General features: G+C 42.2%; 1 protein-coding gene across 7 annotated transcripts in view; it reads right to left on the reverse strand.

Moving 5' to 3' along the window:
• The window catches only part of APC (APC regulator of WNT signaling pathway), a 146302-nt gene that overhangs the window by 80643 nt on the left and 46325 nt on the right, over positions 1–19334 (reverse strand). For 5 of the 7 annotated variants that reach the window (XM_055123980.1, XM_055123985.1, XM_055123984.1 and 2 more), the window contains exon 2: positions 7099–7251. The exons of the other annotated variants lie outside the window; for them this stretch is intronic. In XM_055123980.1, coding sequence (XP_054979955.1) covers positions 7099–7233 — 135 coding nt within the window. In that variant the 5' untranslated portion in view covers positions 7234–7251. The remainder of the gene's footprint in view (positions 1–7098; positions 7252–19334) is intronic. 7 annotated transcript variants of the gene reach the window in all.

The following is a 19334-nucleotide window of genomic DNA, read 5'->3' on the forward strand; positions in this document are numbered from 1 at the left end:
CCAGGATGACCACCAACTGGGAGCTCTTTGGCATTACTGCAGCAACGTGAGAAGATGCTGTCATTGACAACATTGGTGAGGAATACGATTGACTGGTTCAGCACCTCCATGACTGTGCAAAGAAGGCTGAGAGTGGGAAAGCCACAAACAGATGCCTGTCTTCGGAAACTCTCGAGCTCATTCGCCAACGTGGTTTTGCATGAGTCTCAGTCACAAGCTAACATCCGAACTCGCAAAGCTGTGCAGAGAAGCGATAAAGGAAGACCTCAAAGGGAGACAAGCAGCAGTGTTGGCCGATGCGGCAGAAGCCAGGAAAAGTATTCGCAACGCTTGCCTGTCCTTTGCCAACTACAAGACCAAGATGACTGCCCTCCGACATCTTGATGGATCTATCACATCTTCCAGGAGAGTCAACGTAGTGGATTATTCATGACTTCTACTCGGATCTCTTTGACAGCCACATCCACCTGCCCACATAGCAAATTCCGAAGGATGGACATGTCGGTCCCAACGTCCTCCCTTCCGAAATCCAACACGCCATTTCGTCAGTTAAGACATGTACAGCAGCCGGTCCAGACAAGCTCAGACCTGAACACCTGAAGAATCAGTACTCATCAATACACGGCTTGGCTCTTCACATGCTACCTGTCTGAACGCAAGGTTCCGTCCCAATGGAAGACCAGCAGGACTGTTCTGTTGTACAAGAAGAGAGACATCCACAACATCGGCAACTATCTCCCAATCTGCCTGTTGTCCGTCATCTACAAGTTGTTCACTTGAGTCATCCTGAATAGAATAGGCAGAACACTAGACGAAGGACAATCATGCGAGCAGGCCAGGTTCCGAAAAGGATTCAGCACGATTGACCATATCCACACAGTGACCAAGCTCATTGAAGTTCCGTGAGAGTTCAAGATGCCACTCTGTCTAACGGTCATCGATTTAAAGAAAGTCTTTGATTCTCTCGAGACTGAAGCGATCGTCAAAGCCCTAGCCAAAAGGGGTGTTCAAACTCAGTACATCAAGATCCTCCGCAAGCTGTATTATGGATTCACCACCAGGATCTCACCATTCTACAAGGAAGTGATTACTGATGTGAAGAGAGGGGTTTGGCAGGGTGATACCATTTCACCGAAACTCTTCAGTGCCACCCTTGAGAACATCATGCGACGACCAGAATGGGAAGGAATAGAAGTGAAGATAGACGGTTGGCAACTACACCACCTCCGCTTCGCTGATGACATTGTTCTCATAACACCAAACATTAGCCAAGCGGCACAAATGCTGGCCGATCTTGACCACGAGTGTGGAAAGGTTGGACTGCAGCTGAATCTCACCGAAACAATGTTTATGAAAAATGAACTAGTCCTTGCCGTTCCATTTGCTCTCAACGGAACAAACATCTCTGAATGCAGCAGTTATGTGTACCTGGGTTGAGAACTCAACATGAGGAATGACTTGGTGCCAGAACTGCACGGGAGGAAGAGAGTAATGTGGAACGCCTTCAAGAGAATCAAAGAAGTGGTTAAGAGAACAAAGAACCCCTGGCTTCAGGCACATCTTTTCGACTCCACCATTCTTCCTGCACTAACATACACCTCAGAGACCTGGGCCCTACGAAAACAGGATGAGAATGGTATTCAGGTCTCTCAAAGAGGAATCAAAAGAGCTATGCTTGGAGTATCTCACTCAAGTGAGAGAAGGAATCCGCAGTTCTGACCTCTGTCGGCGGTCAAGAATCAGGGCCGCTGTCTCGTTTGCCAAAGAGTCAAAAATCAGATGGGTCGGACACGTAATGCAATTCAGAGACGACCACTGGACTAGAGCTGTTACCGACTGGATTCCACGGGATGTCAAAAGACCGTGTGGCCACCCAGCAACGAGATGGTCAGATTTCTTCGTCAAAACCCTGAATAAACATTGTGAGGCTCTTCCTGTTCCCAGAGCGAGCAGATATCACTGGGCTACACTAGCATGCGACAGGGATGAATAGAGATGTTACTGGAGCCTGCTCAAACAAATCGAAGATCAACAGGATGACAAGTGACAAGTGAGCATTTATTGAAAAGTCTCTTTCTTGAAAAGACATATGTAGGGATGTCTTGGTCATAAACCATGTGACCACATCTGTGTACTTTAAAAAAAAATTATTTTGGCTAGTCTATTAGTCTACTATACAATCTTGTATTTGTTCTCAGCCATGATTCTTTTTTTACTTTTATCTTTGAACCTTGCCCAGTGGTGCTTAGGGTTTACTCCTGGCTCTGAACTCAGAGGTTACTGCTGGGGCACTCTGTGGACTATATGTGGTGCTAGGGACTGAACCCAGGTTGGTCACGTGCAAGGCAAAGGCCCTGCCTGCTATACAATCTCTCTCAGCTATTATCTCTTTGAAATTTTTTTCCCTACTTTCCTTTGTTTCTTCTGGGATCTTAATTTTGTCTGCATCCCTCATAATTCTTAGATGCATACAAAACTTTTTGTGTTTCTATTTTTTTCTCTGCTTCCATCTAGTTATTTCCTATTGATCATACATTACATGTTCACTGTCTTCTGTTCAGTAACTGTGTTCTAACTATCTTTTAGTACATATTAAATTGATATCAAAAGCATATTAGTTATAGAAAATCTAATTGACTTTTCTATTACAAATTCCAACTGACAGACATTTCTGACTTTTCATCCAGCCTTTCTTTTTTTAAAGACATTTATAAGTATTTTACATTCTTGATTGTTAACTCCAATATCTAAATTATCTTTGCATTTGTTTCTATTATTTATTTGTTGTCTCGATTATGAGATTTTCCCTTTTTTTTTCTTTTCTTCTAACTATGATTGTATTCCAGCCGCTGAAATGCCGCCAGCTGGCTGTTTCCTGAGTGCAACACACCCCACCTGCAGTCCTTCCCTGGATCGGAAACTAAATTTGGCTTTCCTTGCAGGGTATGTGAGATTTACATCTGGACCCTGAGTGTTTCTGATCTCTAGCAAATTAGGGCTAAAACTAAAGGCTTCTCTTTGTCTTTAGCCTTCTGTTGTACAAAGCTCTGAAGTTTACCTTGAAAGGCAATCAGTCACATCTAAGACAGGTCCATCCGCACTAGTGACAGCTGGGGCCGGCTTGAGGCTGGCCTAGTGGGTGCCCAGCACAGGTCTGAGCACAGCTCCTGCTCTCCGGGAGCCCGGGTGCTACCCTGAACATGTGAGCACCACAGAGGAGGCCTTACGTGTGCGAACTGTGGCCAGGCACATGGCACTCACTGCCACGAAGGGCATAAGGGCTACAGGACAAGCTCTGAAACTAAGCACGGTGGCCCCCTCACTGCCAACAATGCGGTGGGGAGGGAGGTGGGGCGACCGCAGAGTAATTTCAAGTGTTTTCAATACTTTGGGGAATGCCGTTTGTTTTAAACTAATATGTAGGTTTGTTTGGTGGAGAGACTATTTGCATTTATAAATTCTATCACTGTATCACTGTCATCCCATTGCTCATTGATTTGTTCGAGCGGGCACCAGTAACGTCTCTCATTGAGAGACTTATTGTTACTGTTCTTGGCATATCCAATATGCATGGGTAGCTTGCCAGGCTCTGCCGTGCAGGCTCGATACTCTCGGTAGCTTGCCGGGCCTCCGAGAGGGGTGGAGGAATCGAACTCGGGTCGCACATGTGAAAGGCGAATGCCCAACCGCTGTGCTATCGCTCCAGCCCATAAATTCTATAGGCTTGGTTAAATTTATATAATCAAGCAAAAACATCTTGAGTTCTTAGAAACATTAGAATTATTCTTTAGAGATGAAGCAGGTATGGAGCATACTGTGACCAGAACATCATCTGCCATAAGATAAGCAAGTGTTCCATTTGGGAGGGGGCACTGCTCACCTTCTCACCTCAGTTCCAGACCCCTTTCTTTGCCAGTCAATCCCACTCACTGCTAGACAATGAAACCTTGAAAATGAATTAAAACCTATTGATCCAACTTTTAATCTTTCATCCTCCACATTCTGAAAATAGAATTTACACTGACAAAACACAATAAAGGTCCACTACTAATTTTCCAACAGATGACTTTTTGTACTATATCACCTCTAAGCTTAAAGGCCTCACATTTCCACATGACATTGTGTGCTTATGGTCATGCTCGGCATTCTGAAGTCAATCGCACTGAGTTTTAACTCTTACAGTTGAAACCTGGTATTTACTTTCCAGTAAGTTTAGCTAAAGTTTCTGCACATGTGCTTAACTGCAGGTCATTCTAGGATATTCCCATCTTATTTTATTTTACTCACATAAAACATCAAACATATATATATAAAGCATAGAAAACCTAAAATAAAAACCTCTGACATATTAACTCTAACCTATTATCTATACTAACCTATTATCTAACCTATTATCTATACTCAAATTACTGCTTTGTATATGATCACATAATCTCTTCCTAACCCTGATATTTCAACCTTGTATTTCACTACGTATGTCTTAAATACTATTTCTGAACACAGTAATGGTATCATTATACATACAAGTTAAGAATTTGTCAATTTTCTCAAATATATAGCTTTTGTATTTCCCTTTTGTAGAATCCCAACTCACAAGTTTGTATCTATGCTGTGCAATCAAGAGCAAAGCAGCATTCTTTTAGCCACTAGGAGACACAGCAAAAATTTCAGACCCCTGCTCCATACCCCCCCTCGAAGTTTTTAGTTGATAGAGATACTAGATTTTCTTTACAGTTAATAGGAAATACTCATGATTATGTGCCTCCCAAACTAGCAAGTGATCTGAGGGGGCTGGTGGGGGAAAACAACCACAGTTTTGAATTAACTTTGACCCACAGAGCCCAGAGCTACACTTAGGGACCCTGGACCAGCTGTATGGGCCTCATGTCCCAGTGATTGGCACTGGGGCCTGGTGGTCACTGGAACCACACCCAGTGCCCAGGGGCCACCAAAGCTCTGTCCAACAGTGTCAGAGAGCAAAATCCAGGTTCTCACTCTATAGTCCTGTTCTTTAACAGCTGAAAATCCCTGAAGGAAAGATACATAAATAATTTCATTAAGAAGTTATAACTGCCTTTGGGGCTGGAGTGATAGCACAGCGGGAAGGGCATTTGCCTTGCATGCGGCCAACCTGGGTTCGATTCCCCGCATCCCATATGGTCCTTTGAGCACCGCAAGGGGTAATTCCTGAGTGCAGAGCCAGGAGTAACCCCTGTGCATTGCTGGGTGTGACCCAAAAAGCCAAAAAAAAAAAAGTTATCACTGCTATTGTGCCACATGCACAAATCCAAAGAAGCATGGGCTTTGGGTAGTGAGGATGAGTACAGAACAAACTGGTAAATCGGGCCTTGGCTGAGCTCAGCCATCTCTCAGGAACCAGTATCACAATGTATACACACCATTACATTCTGAGCTGGGTGACACTGAGGAAGGCTCAGAATTTTATTTCAACATAGGGATGAATCTAAAGGAGGGCTAAAGTTCTCGCTAAAAGAGAACTCTACACTCAATGAATCAAACAAAATGTAGAAGGGATCTCGAGTCTGTCCTATGCAACAGATGCCTAGGGCGAGAGAGTCTGCTGAGTATTTGCACTAGGAGACTCAGCCCCAGAGTCAGCCAAGCAGAGCCAACAGCTCCCAAGCTTCACTGGCAGTGGTGAACAGACCACTGTTTGAGTGAACAAACCCAAACCAACATACACCCAGATGGACCTGCCAGGGTCCCTGAACTGTGCTGCCACACAATGAAAGAGCAGCCTGTGGGCAATCTTTATTTCACACCCCTAAGCTTTTAAGGATGATCAGAACTAAAATGTTCTTTTTTTTACAAAACAAAACATATTGTCACTGATTCACTGTTTCTAAGGTCATCCAGAGCTTGAGTAAAGAAAAAAAAATGTTTGTTTACAGCCTGACTTATTTCAAAAGGGATGTGAAGTAGATAACTCGGAGATTAGGCATTAATGAGTAGAGTTCTTAGAACAGAAACAGTAAATGAGAGTAAAAAAGAGAAATATATAAATAGAAAAAAGAATTAAAGAACAAATGCATAAAAGACTTTTACAGTAGTGGATGTAAAGGTAAAGTGCAGAAAATTGTTTAGCGCTAACACAGAAGCTAAGAACAAGGAACACCTCTAAAATGCATGAAGTAGAATAGGAAACTAACAAGGCTGAAGAGTAGTGAACAAACAGAAGTCAGGGACCTAGGTGTTAAAACAGCACAGGGCTAGAAAGAAGACAAAATAGGAAAAGATTTTATCAGTGAACGAAGCAACTAACGATTCTGTTAATGATCTCCAATTCTATATATTACATCTAGTGAGAAGAGAATTACCTAGTAGAAATTAAAGATTTAAAATATTATTAAAATAAGGTTCTGATCGCAGAGCTCAATTGGCAGAACACATGCTCAGCATGGTGAGATCCTGAATTGGTCCCCAGCATTGCAAGTCCTTCCCAGGCACCTCTGGGTATGGGCCCTTACAAATAAAACTACATTTAAGATTTTAATCTCATTATTTTCAGAACATAGGCGGTGCCCTCCACACGGTTCATTATCCTCTTGGAGATAACAGCTTTTCAGTGTTATCTGAAAACCAATCCCAGGCCTCTAGGAATAGCTTCTGTTTCTCTGGAGGCCTCTAAGTATGAGGGGCCCACAGAGAGGTTCCCAGAGGGAGTGGAGTGTCAACCGGGCTCTCTCCACTCAATCCCTGCAGGGCCTGGGAGGAGTGGGGAAGACAGTGGGCCACTCGGGCACCGTAAACATTGGTGCAGGGGTGTCAATGGGGCTTCCATAACTTACTATATACATTCAACACACTCTATTTAAATGATATTGCTAAACTTTGCAAGGAAGTTTTCTCATTGCTGCTAACTGAAACTACATTTTGGCCAGGAAGATAGCTCAAGGGCAGAGCACGTCCTAGCATGTGTGTGGGACCCAAAGCACAGATCTCTGAGGCCTAACTACAGCTAGGATCCCCAAGTTTTAAGAGTGGACTTTTAAGAAACTAGAGCATCTGATCCCAAGTTTCCAAGAGGGAATACTGAGTGAAAATGGATAAACTACAATCGAATGTCAGTCTTGATACCTTCATGTTAGATGCCTCAGTTTCCAGTTTGGTAAGATGATTGGAATTATCTTCCAGCTCCTGTCGAAGATTGGAGTTCTCCATCTTCAGGGCCTCAACTTGCTTTAACAACTGATCATAGGAAGCTGCAGCCATCCTTGGCTACCCTGGGACCTATAAGGTTAAAAAGGATTTTGAAATTCACTACTGAAAAGTATAGTGGCTGCTTTTTATAAAGAAATGGATAAAGAAACAAAAACTCCTGAGTCATTCAGTAGAAGAACTGCACGAAAATTCCACCTCAACACAATACTATTTAAGTGCAGCATCTAAAGGGGTGAACACGAGTCTCGGCTGATGACACACAAACTAAAACAGCAAAGAGCATTAGCTGTTTTTGAACACACTTGTCCTTTCAAGGCTGAATGAGATATCCATTGGGTTCAAAGTGTTTCAAGAGTTAAAGATACTTTACCTAATCTTACAAGCAACATTTAGGATATATAACCACTGACAAGAAGTTTACCTATATTGTATTTGTGGGTTTTGCCCAACAGTCACAAGATTTTGGAGCCAGAATGGATTTATGAGATAAAGAAGTCATTAACAAAATATGCATGCCATCAGTTTTATTTGAGAAAAGACTAGTCTTAAATACCACCCACAGTACAGCAGCTCTCCAGTTCCAAGAAAGTCTCATTAAAAGGCAGCAAAAGGGACACAAAGCAGAGTGTGAGCCTGAGGCTTTAACCTGTCACAGGAAGATAATAAACACACACCCCAAGTATCAGGTTCTATTCCATGTTTCCAAAAGGTTGTTTACCAGCCAGCCTATGGCAGGTGTCTGGAACTCACAGTGCACAGGCTCAGAGGATGATCAAAGCCACTTCAAGAAAACAGGTGACTTCAAGAATACAAATATCCAAGAGAAATGAAATAGCAACTAGCAGTTCACTATCATGATGGAAAAAAGAAGGGTGAAGAGAGATAGAAAGTAAGTTGGTAATCAGAGGTCCTGGGTAGAAAGAATTCTAGGGCCCTGGAATTGTATTGAGAGGAACCAAATTCAAAAGACCCCAAGTCTCTCCTTAGTTCAATCACAAATTCATTCTGGAATAAATTGTAAGAATCTTAGCTTTCAAGAGCTAAAAAAGTACCATCAAATTTTCACTTATGGACTATTTAAAGATCTTGACATCAAGCTCCTATAATAAAACCCACTATAAAACAAAGGAATACAAGGACCAGAAAGACAGCACAGCAGGGAGGCTCTTGCTTTGTACACAGCCAACCAGGGGTAGATTACCCAGGAGTAAGTAAGCCCTGAGCACAGTTGGGTGTGGGAACCTCCTCCCCGGCAAAAGGATACAGGGAACAATTTTAGTGTGTATTGACAAATGGGTCAATACACACTAAACAAGAGTACCAAGAGGTTCAGATTTAGTTTCAGTTGAGTGTTGCTAGATCTCGTATATAAAACTTCCTTACTAAAACCTCAAGTTGATTTACTTATAAGCCCTACGTTGAGATCAATGGAAAGAAGTAAAAATAAACCTCACTCTCTTTAAAAAACAAAAGAGATGTGTCAAAAATGAAATAGAATTCATACCAGTGATCAATTTTTCCCTGTTTGATGTCATACGTGGGACAAGCAAGTTTGGAAATATACATATGTGAGCATTAAAAACCAAGTGACAGAGGTGTCAGGACACTATATGTATATGAAAGCTTAATAATGAAAGCTCCAAACTCTTTGTTTCAAGTTAAAAAAAAAAGTGAAAATATGAAAACTAAGAGAAAATGTAATAATATAGGAACACATTAGGTACCTATTAAAAGGATATAAAATAGGTACATATAGGTGCATGTAAACATACGGGTTTATTTATCTTTAATCTGTATTATCCTTCCCAAAGATTGAGGTATATCACTTAGCAACTGGTTCTCAAATTCATTTTCTGGTTGTGAGCTCCAAATTCCTAATCTATATACATACTCTGCACCCCCAATTAGATTTTTCAAGGTACTTGAAATCCAACATACCAATAGTGTAGTTAATCATCTTCTCACAAGCCATTCTTACTTCCCACCCCCGTAAACAAACCTCATATGAATGGCACCACTATTATTCATCTGTGTTTTGCGTATTAAAGAAGAAAAAAGAAATTCTTGACCCAGATCTATTCCCCACTCTGGGGTCCAATTCACCACTATCTCCATTCCGTTTACATCTAGGTCTCTGCTCCAATATCACATCTAATGGTGAAAAATCTGAAAGTTTCCCTGAAAATAGGGCACAAATTAAGGATGTCCACTTTCACTGCTCTTATTCAATATTGTTTTGGAAGTCACTGTCATAGCAATCAAGGAAAAAAAAAATCAAAGCGATCCAAACTGAGAAAGAAGTCAATTATCACTCTTTGCAGATGACATAACAGGATATGTTGAAAACCCTAAAAGCTCTACAAAAACACTTGTAGAAATAAACCAGTTCAGCAAAGTAGCAGGCTACAAAATTAACACACAAAAATCAGTGGCATTTCTGGTTAGCTCATGCAAAGCCCAGTCCCACACATGATCTCAGGAAAATGCCACAGCTGGAGTCCAACCAGGCAAGCCTTGTCTCTGGAGCCCTCCAGATGGGGACAGGTGAGTCCCAGCCCATGGAAGGCCCAGTGCCATGAATGATTTCAGACACCAAGCTACTGAATCATCCCTGTTTCACAGTGCCAAATTCCACAGAACAGAGAGCCCAGTGGGCGCACAGAAACTGAGATGGGAGAGTTTCACAGAAGCCCACTAAACTCAATGAGTGAACTACATTAACAAAGAAGGTTCAACTAGCACAAACCAACTCAGTGAATCCTCAGTGACTAATAACACCATTATGAGATATATACTGTAATGAGCCATATAAAGTAAATTATTTTGTGCCTGCTAAGGAGGTAGGGTGGGGAGTAGGTGGATAGGTAACTGGGGACATTGATGCAGGGAATATCATAGATGCAATGAAATACTGAATACACAAAAATATCTGTATTATTAACAATTCTGTAAATCAAGGTGTTTTTTAAAGTTTCAAACATTTAAATAAAAACATAATGGAGAGACCTTATAAAAATTTATTTAGACTTAGTCTAGGGATGTCATCACTGTCATTCCATTGCTCATCGATTTGCTTGAGAGGGCACCAGTAACGTCTCCACTGTGAGACTTGTTGTTACTATTTCTGGCATATCAAATACGCCATGAGTAGCTTGCCAGGCTCTGCCGAGATACTCTTGGTAGCTTGCTGGGCTCTCTGAGAGGGGTGGAGGAACCGAACCCGAGTCGGCCAAGTGCAAGGCAAACGCCCTACCACTGTGCTATCGCTCAAGCCCAGGGATAGAATAAAAATGTAATTTACAGCAGCGAGTCCTGGAAGATACCACAGAGCTGGAGATATTTCCGGGTCCCATACAGAGCCAATTTCACTGTGCACCCCAGACAGAGCAGGTGCTGTCATCCAACCTACACCAGATGGAAACCCGGTGGCCAAGAGTTTCCACGAGCAAGGCCCAGGTATGCGGATTCCAGAAACAAATCTCTAAGCTGCAGGGTGGCAGATGTGCCGGGCTGTCCCTCCCCGGCTCCTGCTCCTTGGCCTGGCTGTCACGCCCACAATGTGCCTCCAGGCACCATCTTAGTGCACCAACAGTCCTGGTTCAGAGTGCTCTACAGAAATGTCTCTGGAACCCAACCATCTACAATCTAGAATTCTAGAAGTGCACAGCTGTGGCACCCATGATATTCAAAATGAGCAATGGACAATAAGTGACCTAGCATCTGCCCCTGGCAGGCAGGCCTGAATGGTGGTGGGAAAATTCGAGCAAAACATAGTGCCCAGAAGTAGAGAGAGAGTATTGGGGAAATTGTCTGCCATGGAGGTAGGGTGAGGACTGGGATGGGGAGCGGATATACTGGGGACACTGGTGGTGGAAAGTGTGCATGGTGGAGGAGGGATGGGTGTTCGATCATTGTACAGCAGAATCTTGAACATGAAAGCTTTGTAACTGTATCTCTAGGTGATTCAATTAAAAAAAAGAAAAGTACTATGGAGTTCATGCCCAATTCAATCAGCTTAATCAATGGCTGAATAAATAGCAGTACTCCTACTTAAAAAAAAAAGTAATGCAGCAAATTTTTGACTTAAGAGATGGATTAAAACATAGGAAACACTCCTTTAATCATCACAGCAGGAAAGAAAAATAGTAAGTTGCCTAAAATTTGACTCAAGCCCCAATAAATAACTATCAGTTAATACTGGTATTATAGCTAGATCTAAAGTAAAGGGGCTGGAGCCACAGTAGAGAGGGTAGGGTGTTTGCCTTGCACGCAGCTGACCCAAGTTCGATTCCCAGCATCCCATAATGTCCCCCTAGCACAGCCAGGAGTAATTCCTGAGTGCAAAGCCAGGAGTAACCCCTGTGCATCGCCAGGTGTGACACTTCCCCCCCTCCAAAAACAAAAAAAAAGTTGAAGTCTGGCTCCACAGCTTGAAGCTCATCTTCTAAACGCACATTAAAGAATGTGCCTAATGATCATAGCCTGTGGCTTCTCTTCACAATACACTTATTAAAGACATTTAGCAAAATATCTTTAAACAAACCAACAACCAAACTGGGGGGTGGGGGAGAATCTGTGGCATTTCCATTTGCTAACAACAAGCCAGAAGTAAAAGAAGAGCCTCTTTGGAAAGTGTCCATAACCATCAAATACCTAGGAATCAACTTAACAAAGAAGGTTGAATTTAGACTTACACAGTGAAATTCATAATCATATGAAATTCAAAATCATAATTCACTAATTAAAGAAATAGTAGAAGACACAGGGAAATGGAAAAATATCCCTGTGCATAGATGGGAAGAATCAACAGTATCAAAATGCCCCTCCTACCCAAAGAATTACACAGATCCAACACAATGTCAACAATGACCCTCCTACCCAAAGAATCACACAGATCCAACACAATGTCAACAATGACCCTCCTACTCAAAGAATCACACAGATCCAAGCAATGTCAACAACAACCCTCCTACCCAAAGAATCACCAGATACAACACAATGTCTACATGAGTTTCCTACCCAAAGAATCAAACAGATACAATGCAATGTCAGTGAAATTCCAGTGACAGTCTTCAAAGACTTGGGGCAGCTTTTACTAAAATTTGTATGGAACTGTAAAATTCCCTGAATAGTCATAGCAATTCTAAGAGGGGAAAATAAGAAGAAAAAGAAGACGGAAGGCACTGCAGTTCCCAAGTTTAAACTGCACCACAAAGTTCTAATAATCAGGACTGCATGGTACTAGAATAAAGACAGAACTCCAGAACAATGGGGCAGAACTGAGAGACTTGATATAGATTCTCAGATTTATGGGCAGTTCATCTTTGACAAAAGAGTCAAATACATCAAATAAAACAAGGAAAGTCTCTTCAACAAATGGTGTTGGCAGTGTTTATAAAGAATACACAAGGAAAATTTACATGTATAGGTCTTACGTATTCCATCTACACTCCGAAGAATTGCTTTAAAAGTGTTATTAAAGACAGGTGACACATGATTTTATCAAAATGAGATCCAAGTATAAAATATGTAATATACTTTAGATTCCAGAGTTGAAAAAATATATATGTAAATAAAAATAAGCATTTTTAATGTTGTATCAACTGGTTTTAATGATCTTATAATAGGTCAAAATCATATAGTAATCACTAAATGGCTCTTACTAATCATTTTCTGATCATTTTATTTGCCAGTTCAACAATTAGACATCATCTTTCGCCAATGAGAAAGGCATATGTCATGGCTCAACCTTTATGGAAAGCGATATGGAGATTTCTCAGAAAATACAAGTCTAATACAACTCAGCAATACCACTTCCTGGCATCTATCCCCAAAGCAAAATAACATTAATTTGAAAGAATATGTGTACACTTATGTACACTTAGTAGAATAAACAAAGTATGGAAACAACCCAGATGTCCAACTACAGATGAATGGATCAAGAAGCTGTATGTTTGGGGCCGGAGCGATAGCACAGCGGGTAAGGCGTTTGTCTTGCACTCGGCCAACCCGGGTTCGATCCCCGGCATCCCATATGGTCTCCCAAGCACCGCCAGGAGTAATTCCTGAGTGCAAAGCCAGGAGTAACCCCTGAGCATCGCTGCGTGTGACCCAAAAAGCAAAAAAAAAAAAAAAAAAGAAGCTGTATGTTTACAAAATAAAATACTATGCAGCAGTAAGAAAGGTTAAGGTGATGCATTTTGCAGCTATGAGTATGGAATTAGAGGATATCATGCTGAATGAAATCAGTCAGAAGGAGAGGAACATAAAATAATTTTGAAACGACTATTAGTAGTAGTATAAACCACAGCATCCCAATTTTTAAAAACTATAAAATATTGCTTTTCATGAGATTTGAAAACCATAAACTTACCTTGGAATTATTTTATAATATTAAGAATGTTATATAAACTGCACATCAACAAATACAAATGAAATTCATTCAATATTAAACAGAAAAAACCTTTTCCCATGAAATAAGGAAAAATCTCTGAATTTAAACTTTACTGAGAGCATATGTATATCCCAACTTATAAAGTAGTCCTTTAAAAAGACCTCCACACCAGAAGAGCAAGACAAGCGGGGCAGAAAACAACAGTTTTTTCCAGATATTCTATCCACATATTTACAAGAAAATACACTTATAACTCTCAAAAGAAATTAATGCCAAGAGCAGAAAAGGGGCCAGAATGACAGTACAGCAGGCAAGGTGCTGCCTTGCATGTGGTAGGACAAGGCACGATCCACGGCACCCCATATGGTTCTCTTATCACCTCCCGAGTGATTCCTGAGTGCAGTCAGAAGTAACCTCTGAGCATCACCAGGTGTAGCACGAAAAAAGGAAGCAGAAAAATTCAGGAAAGTTACAGGCAGACCAGGATAACTAATAAGAATAAAATGTGGAGGAGTCATAAGTACTACTTAAGAACTTTGAAATCATTATTTTACAGTAGTAGAGTTAACTTTATACTTTATTTTAATGAATAAAATAATGATATTTGGCAGCACTTTTAGAGGCAAAAATGAGCAAATTTCTCAATATAGATAAAAGAAACCAAAACAATTCAGAGAAGAATACATTGGTGAGGTTCAGTCCATTCTCAGTGTCCCTGCACTCATAGGACAAGCCCAGGCCCCTCCCAGTGTCCCAGCTTACTGCCTGGCTGGCACTCCTGGTGTTGCACTGCGGGGGTGCAGAGACATGTGGTTCTGGGAATCCAAACTGGGTCTCTGTCATGCATCATCATATCGTTTTGTTTTGGGGCCATCCCCAGCAATGCTCTGATGTTATTCCTGGCTCTGTACGCAGGAACCATTCCTGCTGGTGCTCAGAGCAACACAGGGGATGCTGGAGACTCAACACTGCTTGGCTACATGCAAAGTGAGCGTGACACCTGCTGTACTATCTCTCTAGCCCCAGAAAAAAAATTTTTTTTTTTTTAAAAACCCATCCTGGTCATTGCTAGAGTTCCTCAAAAAAAAAACAAACTAGAAATTGAGCTTCCATATAACCCAGCAATACCACTCCTGGGAATATATCCCAGGGACCCCAAAACACAGCAGAAATGCCATCTACACTTCTATATTCATTGCAGCACTACTCACAATAGCCAGAATCTAGAAACAACCTGAGTGCCTGAGAAGAGAAGAATGGATAAAGAAACTATGGCACATGAACACAATGGAATACTATGCAGACCAAGAAAAATGAAGTCATGGATGGACATGTAGAGTATCATGCTGAATACTGAAATGAATCAGAGAGAGAGGGATAGACACAGAATGACTGCACTCATTTGTGGGATATTAAAAAATCATAGTGGGGGTGCAGGGCCACCAGCAGATCAATCTGTACCAACACGGTGAGTGCATCAGCAGTTTGATGATGCCTTCAAGTTTCCTGACACCCCCAAATTGCCACTGTGCCTCTAGCCAGATCCCAACAACTCAGGATGAAGTTTCCTGAGAAATTAAATAGCCAAAAGATAGGTATGTGGGAGTCACACCCACAAACTACCTCTAGCTTATGAAAGAGATCAAAAGCCACAGTTAATCTCAGACCCACACAAGGCTGAACAGAACAGGGTAAATAAGAGGGGGGCAGGTTAGCATGGTGCCTGCCCAAGCAGAGCCCCCAGCAGCTGCTTGCTCCCATAATCCAAAATCATTACCATGCCCCTGGCCAGACTCCAATGTCTCAGGATGGTTATCATCAAGATATTGACCTGAAAATTCATATATGCGGATTTTGTGACTGAAATCTCCAGGCTATCTCAAAGTTGGGACAGACTACTTCCCCCCCCTTCCCTCTACTCATGAAAGCACCGGTACTTATCCACCACAAATCATATACATGGCAGCAGTTTATATCCTGTGCCACCATATAAACTCTTTTACCAGCCTTGCTTCAAGAGTCATAAATTTCTAAAAACATCAAAAGGCTCAATTAACCTCAGACCTGCAAAAGGCTGGTAAAAGGCTGGTAAACCTGGTTTGTGGGGATGGGTCGGCCTGGTGCCTGACCCACCAAGCAGAGGCATGCTTACCACAGGCAGTCGTTTGCTACCACAATCCAAAATCACCACCATGCTACCCGCCAGACTCCACCATCTTGGGATGGACTTCCCTGAAATAAAAACCTGCTGAAAAAATTCAGGTATGAGGGTTTTGTGACTGAAATCTCCAGACTTTCCCAGCGTCAGAATGGACTACCTTCCCCCACCTCCCTGTATTTCCAGAAGCCTTGGTATCATGTCCACACCCCAAAGCTGCCACCCAGTTAAAAAAGTTACTCCAGCCTAACCTTCCCAATAAAAATACTGAATGCTCTGAATGAACAGAATGACCTCTTAGTACCAGTATTGCAAACCAGAACACACAAAAGGAGAGAGAAAGGGGAGGAAAGAAGGGGAGAAAAGAAGGAGGACAGAGAGAGAGAGAGAGAGAGAGAGAGAGAGAGAGAGAGAGAAGTGCCTGCCATAGAAACAGGATGCAGGTGGGGGAAGTGTTGGGGAAATGTGGAGGGAAACATGGAACAGTGGTGCTGGGAAATGTACACTGGTGGAGAGATGGGTGTTGTATCTTTGTATGACTGAAACCTAAGCATGAACAGCTTTGTAACGATCTGTCTCACGGATATTCAATAATTTTTTTTTAAAGTAATGTGGAGTTCATGCCCTCTTCAGTCAGCTTAATCAGTGACTGAATAGCAGTACTCTCACGTTAAAAAAAATTATAGTATGAAAATAATACACAAAGACAGTAGAAACAAGTGTCAGGAGGATTGGTCCACAGTAGCAAGTTTGCCACAAGTTGTAGGGGAGAGGTAGGGCAAATAGTACAGAGAAGGAACATTAGGACAATAATTTTTGGAAATGATCACCCTGGACAAGAACTGAGTGGTAAGGGAGGTAAAGTGATATGCATGATACCCTTTCAGGAACAGTAACAAACCGCAGTGCCTAAAAGGAAGGACAGAGAGCAGAAAAGTGTGCCTGCTATAGAGTCAGGATGGGTGGGGGAGGGAAACTGGGACATTGGTATGTGGCAATGTATACTGGTGAAGAAGGAACAGGTGTTGGAATGGTGTATGACACCCAATCATGAACAGCTTTGTAACTGTGTATCTCATGGTGACTCAATTAAAAAACACTTTCTAATTAAAAAAAAAAAATTTGGGCTAAAAGACAGGACAATAGACAACAGGTAGAATGTCTGCTACATGAGGCCAAACCAGGTTCAATTCCCGGATCTCATATGGTCCCCCAGGCCCCAGCAGGAGCAATGTTTCAGCACCACTGGGTGTGCCCTGCTCCTGCAGCCTCCATTCCTACTCTACAACTTCACCACCACACCCCTCAGGAGATGCATGCCAAGCAGCTAAACCCACGGACACAGGGTGCATGCCCCATCCCCTGGGAAGGAGGAAGGCAGGCCAAGTCCCTACCCAGCTGAAGCCCCAGCAGCTGCAGCCACACCTACCACTGCACCACGCCAAGGGCCCAACCCCACCACTTCACTAGTTCTCTCTTTTAGGCACCATACCACAAATGATTCCCTGTGCTCCTGGTGTCCAGGTGAGAACTCTAGAGTCCTCTCAGAGTGGACATGGGCGTCTTCCAGAAGTCCCAGCAGCCACGCCACCATGCAAGTAGCCCACCTGCCCTGCTCCCAATTAAACTGCCGAGGAGACACACACCAAGCAGCTCAAATTCATGGCCATACTCACGGGCACTAACCACAGGTCTTAAAGTCTCTGGGCCACATATGTGACCACATAGTTATCTCCAAATTCCTCAATACTAAAGTTCCAGTAGAAGCACATCAAAGTGGGTGGGAAAGTAACAGAATCTGACTAGACTCAAAAGATAAGACCAGTAACACTGAAGGCTAGCAACAAACAGCTTTATAACTTTCTAGAGAAGGGCTTAAGAACCCCATGACCAGATGTAACAATTTTCACATATAAAATTGATTTTTCAAACTTATAAATTTTAATACTAAAGCTTTGTTATCTAATTAATTTTAACTCTAGAATTGGGTCAACAGTTGTGGCTTTGACAGACATGAAAAAATTAATTTAGGGGCTGGAGCAATAGCACAGCGGGTAGGGCATTTGCCTTGCACGCGGCCGACCGGGGTTCGATTCCCAGCACCCCATATTGTCCCCTGAGCACCACCAGGAGTAATTCCTGAGTGCAGAGCCAGGAGTAACCCCTGTGCATCGCCAGGTGTGACCCAAAAAGCAATAAATAAATAAATAAATAGATAAATAATTAAAAAATGCTTAAAAAAATAAAAAAAGAAAAAATTAATTTAATTTAAAAAATAAACCAACCTTATAAATATCTCATCCAGATTCTAGTTATAACAAGAAAAAAATTTTGGCTATATTAGACAACTCTCTAAATCTAAAGCCCAGAGTCAAAGACAATACTAGAAGAAAAATTCCAGTAACTCTCCTGGAGGATGGCAGTGATTCCAGATGCAAATGGGGTTTCCCACCTCTCCATCCAACCCATCTAGCCACAAGTGGGGAGTCATGTCTGCATACTGCAGGGACAAGTGATGGCTGAGGACAAAGAACAGAACATTCTGGAGGAACCAATGGTTTGTCCTCCTGACGGCAAATAATAAACCAAGAGATGGGGTGACGGAGCAGGAAGACCACAAAGAGGTGAGATACAGTCTTTCTTATCTTCCTTGGTTGCTTAATGGCTGGAGCCAGTTTTGGAATAATATTCTGGAGACAATTTTAGAATCCTGCTATCTCTGGAGGTTCTGAAGTGCCCGTTTAAGTAAGCACTCCAATCAGCTTCTTTAACTTTGGGCCCACAGGCTCATACTTTCGAGTGCAAAAAGGCAAGTTTTCAAAACTCAAAAGGAGCCAGGACTGGCCAATGATCATTTTCGGTGTTATCAGCCCAGTGAGACAAGAATTGGTAAGAAATAAATTTGAAAATTTGAAAGTCTTATAAATTTTTCTTTTTGGTATTGCTTTATTCTGGTTTTGGGTCCAAGTGATGGAAGTCCTACAACATACATGTAGAGCACGCACTCCAGGGCACATGGTTCTCTTGCAACCTGTTTAATGTTGACAGTGGTATTAATGCTGTCTATCCATCCCCCTCCTTGTAGCCTCAGTTCTAGTATGAGAGCCCAAGGGTTGTTTTCATTTGTCCCTTACTGTTCCAAGGACAATAATCTCTGTATATAAAAACCAGTGGGAATCCATGAAACAGTTAAATTTGAGAAATGTGCAGACAAAAATCTGAGTACTTACCATAATGACACAATCCCCTCCTATGGGCAAACTGAAATGAGTTCCTACAAGATGCCCCTAACCAGGCCTTCCTGCTGGGGTGACCTTCACCTGCACAGAACAGCACCCTGCACCAGCTTCTGACCCTGCTGAGGGCCAGGCTCTGGGTCCAGCCACACCTGATCCCAAGAAATCTATGACCTCAGATCAAAGAAGGGTGCTGAGAGAGTAAGAGGATTCCGGGTGTAAGGGGACAGTGCTCACAGCAGGACAGAGACCAAACCACTATGTGTGTACTATACCCATTTCTGCAGGCCAGGACAGTCTGTGAGCACTTTAGACCTGCTTTATTTTTTTTGTTTTTTGTTTTTTTGCTTTTTGGGTCACACCC

This window comes from Sorex araneus, chromosome 1 (genome assembly GCF_027595985.1).
Source record: "Sorex araneus isolate mSorAra2 chromosome 1, mSorAra2.pri, whole genome shotgun sequence".
Taxonomy (NCBI): Eukaryota; Metazoa; Chordata; class Mammalia; order Eulipotyphla; family Soricidae; genus Sorex; species Sorex araneus.